Source organism: Cucurbita moschata, unplaced genomic scaffold (assembly GCF_002738365.1).
Source record: "Cucurbita moschata cultivar Rifu unplaced genomic scaffold, Cmos_1.0 Cmo_Scf00008, whole genome shotgun sequence".
In the NCBI taxonomy this organism is placed as follows: domain Eukaryota; kingdom Viridiplantae; phylum Streptophyta; class Magnoliopsida; order Cucurbitales; family Cucurbitaceae; genus Cucurbita; species Cucurbita moschata.
Genome location: NW_019268524.1, coordinates 2,075,459 through 2,079,525, shown reverse-complemented (window position 1 = coordinate 2,079,525; position 4,067 = coordinate 2,075,459). Strand labels below are relative to the sequence as shown.

At 33.9% G+C, this 4,067-nt stretch overlaps 1 protein-coding gene across 1 annotated transcript; it reads left to right on the top strand.

Annotated features, from left to right (window-relative positions):
• Positions 1-3,035: 3,035 nt before the first annotated feature.
• Positions 3,036-4,039, top strand: LOC111445831 (probable RNA-binding protein ARP1). Its single transcript, XM_023084344.1, has 3 exons — positions 3,036-3,473; positions 3,542-3,665; positions 3,738-4,039. The coding sequence occupies exons 1-3, from the start codon at positions 3,288-3,290 to the stop codon at positions 3,851-3,853; spliced, it is 426 nt and encodes a 141-aa protein (XP_022940112.1). The 5' UTR covers positions 3,036-3,287; the 3' UTR covers positions 3,854-4,039.
• The last annotated feature ends 28 nt before the right edge of the window (positions 4,040-4,067 follow it).

Below are 4,067 nucleotides of genomic sequence, written 5' to 3'. Positions count from 1 at the left end.
TTTTTTTTTTTTTTTTTTTTATTGATTGCAATAACACATGGAATGGACCAAGTCCTATTATTATTTCTTTTTCCTATAAATGTAGGGGTTTTGGATTTTTCAATTACAAAATAAAATAAAAATTATAAAAATTGGTTTTTCATTTTTTAAATTAAAATATTTAATTTATTTATAAAAAAAATGTCAATTTAATCGCATAAAATTATTAAATTTAAAATAAATTTATAGTTTAATTAAAAAAAAATGAGGGTGAAATTAAAGGCGTGAATGAGGGGTTAAAAATGTCCCACATCGGTCCATTTATGATAAGACAAACTTGAGGGAGAGGGTCGTGAGTTATGGCTATAAAATCATTAAATATTTCAACTAACTATATTTATGGTCACGTTACCATTAACCAAAGCCAAACTCTCGAAACGAAACATTCTTTCATAAGGATATGGAAATCTCTTGTAACGTCCCAGATCCACCGCTAGCAGATATTGTCCTTTTTGGGCTTTCCTTTTCGGGTTTTCTCTCGAGGCTTTAAAATGCATCTGCTAGGGGAAGGTTTCCACATCCTTATAAAGTTGTTTTGTTCTCCTCCCTAACCAATGTGGGACATCACAATCCACGTCCTTTCAGGGCCTAGCGTCCTCACTAACACCTCTCCCTAACATATGCATTTTAAAACGGACAATATTTGCTAGCGGTAGACTTGGGTTGCTAAACATTGAACGGTGTGTCAGTGAGAACACTGGACCCTCAAAAAGAGTTGGAGAGGGGGACGTTTGTGAAATTTTGAAATATTTTGAGGGTCGGTTTTTAAGTGGAAGATGACTAGTGGGTACAAATTGCAATGTAACATAAAATGTAGGGTTATAATTGCAAATACTTGCTAAAGTTTAAAGTAGACAATAAATAGGGAGATGTGGGGATGTGGGGGGGTTTCATAAATAAGTGAAATTATGGGGGGCTTAGAAAATATGATAATGGCAGAGAATGGGCAAAAAGGAATTTTAAGAATGTCCTCAAATTCAAAAACATTATTCTTCCGACATTATTATAATCTTCAACACTGAAATTACCGCCGACATTTGACCGTGTCAGAGATTCACACGTACGATTTTACTCAATTGGGCCTGAGCCCAAACAAGGCCCACGGATTTGGTGAAAAGCCCAATGGGTTGGTCTCCATCGTTAATGGGCTATAAATTGGGCCTGAGCCCAGAACTAGACGTATGGAAATACCTGTTTACCGACTTTCTTTATTTAACAATTTATTCGAGTATTAATTAGGATGTGTCAAAAAGACTAAAATGCCCTTTAACAAAACCATTCAAATTTCATAAATCGAGGGCTTATTTGGCAAAACAAAAAAACTCTTTTTTTTTTTTTGTGAAATAAAAAATTCAAATAATTTATAGATTTAAACGTATCAACCGAAGCCCACCACTAGTACATATTGTCTGTTTTGACCCGTTACGTATAGTCGTCAGCTTCACGGTTTTAAAGCGCATCTATTAGTGAGAGGTTTCCACGCCTTTATAATGAATACTCCGTTCCACTCTCTAACCGATGTGGGGTCTTCCAATTTATCCAATTAAATTTTAAATATTTAATTTTATTAAAAATTTAATCACCCCATATAAGAATTAACATTTCTTGACACCCACATTACAACGGTTGTTCGTAAAAAGACCACAGATAACCGTTTCTATCAATGTCAAATCAAACAGCTCGAGATTTGAATACTCACCGGCTTACCAAAACCCGTAATTGTTTTTTTTTTTTTATTCTTAAAAAAATTATTATTTATGGGGAAGGAATATAATAAATGAGTTAGGTATTTTCAAAAAAAAAAAAAAAAGGAAATTATAGAAAAAGGCAACTTTATGAGAAAATCATATCTTTCTATAAAAGATGTAATGATTTCATAAATAAATATGANATTTAAAAAAAAAAAAAAAAAAAAAAAAAAACCACAACATGGCTGCATGTTCTTAACCTTTGGATAATCATTATAATATCAACTAACGTTATGAAAATTACTACCTTATACGGTAATATTTATAGGGTAAAAAAGTAAACGTCACGTGGGGTTGAATACAAAACAGGTAAGAAATTAGAATAATTTTTTTAATTTCAATTTAATATCATAGATGGAGACGTATAAGGTATCCCTGACCGCAACCTGAGAGCATTAAACCGATCGAGACGGGACACGAATTGAAAGTCTTGTAGGAATAGAAAGAAGACGGAGAATACAATCCCGACCCGAGTTTAGGGCGAGAATTAATGCCAAAAGTGGGAAAGGGCAAGGAAGGGAAGGGACAGGGGTAAGGGATTTTGCAGCCTCCACTCAGCTGTATTCTGAAATTTTGCAGCTTTTAAATTCCCCATTCTACCCTTTCATTGAGTAATTAAAATAATTAAAATAAAATGGTTAATATTTTAATTTAAAATATAATTAAAATTTAGAAGAGTTTAAAAAACAAACAATTTTTTACAAATTAATTAAAATATTCATTATTAAATTTAAATGTTACGTCTAATAAAATTTTAAAATATATTTAAGAACATGTCTATCATAAACCATCCATTTTCCACACAAATAAATAAATAAATAAATAAATAAAAAGACTTTGGTTGGTCAATTACTACTTAAACCTTGGTCGTGGTCGTGCCTCCCTCTCTTTTAATGCTCCTCCATATCTGTGATGCGTAGATATACGGTAAAAAAAAATTTAAATTTTTTAATTCTTTAAAATTTATAGATATTTTTAAAATAATGTAATTATTTGATTTTTTTTTTTTTCAGTAGAAAATATTTTTATTAATTAAAAAAAAATTAGTGAAGTAATTGTGTGGACATATTAATTATTGAAAGTGTACTCATTTATTAAACTGAAGTAATCAGCTGTCGAAAGCAAAGCACCAGATCAGCTCTCAATAAAAAAAATAAATAAATAAAAATTGCACAAACAGTCCCTCAACTATGATGAAATTAAATAATAATTATTTTGATTGGAGAGTTGGAGAGTGCATTTTAATGCAAATACAGAGAAATACAGAGAAGCACTTCTCTCACTCACCTGTCATTTCCGATTCCATCACCCACCAACCCACTTCTTCCACCTCCCCATCCAGCAAATTAGAGTTTGCAGCTGTCGGAGATTTTCTCTCTCTCCTCTGCAAACAATCTATCAAATTATAACCACCAACGGCTTAAACCGTGTGGTTCACCGGCTGTGATATTTGATGCAGAAGAAGAGAAGCTCGTGTACGACGTCGTTTTCGGGGAGGGCATGGCGGCTTACCCACATTACCGGTCGCAATTTGGAGACACCACTTTCACTAAGGTCTTCGTGGGCGGCCTTGCTTGGGAGACTCCCACCGAGGAAATGAGACGTTATTTTGAGGAATTTGGTGACATTCTTGAAGCTGTTATAATTACTGATAAAATTACCTCTAAATCCAAAGGCTATGGCTTTGTGAGTTACTCTCCCCTTTTTTGTTTTCTTCTTTCGTAACGAACGACGTTTTGAATTCGATTCTTTAGGTTACGTTTCGTGACCCCGAGTCGGCTAAAAGGGCTTGTTTGAATCCTAACCCGATCATTGACGGGCGACGAGCTAATTGTAATATTGCTGCATTGGGACGCCCTCGTCCTTCGCCTCCACGAGGTTTCTAATTCAATTCCCTCTTTTTTTGATGTCTTGAGTTTTTCGTTATGTTTTTTTTTTTTGTGCGTGTAGGACGACTTCAGAGTGGCGTAAATGTGCAATCGGCTTCGCCGTTGCAGTTGAACCTCCCGCCACTTCCTCCGCCACCTCCGGTTCTGTATTCACCATACGGGTTAGTTTTGTTTTAACTCTAAAATTTTAATTTTGCGCGTCGGATTGAGCCGTAAAAAAGTTTAGAACTTTCGTTTGGAGAAGGCTAGGTTGTTGGTTTTAGTGGATTATCCTGTCATGTGGTCGTAATGAGTCAAAACAATAATCAACGTACCAACAACAAAACAGCTAAAACGATAGCTTCTCGACTTATTCAATGTTTTTTTTTTTTTTTTTTTTTTTTTTTTTTTT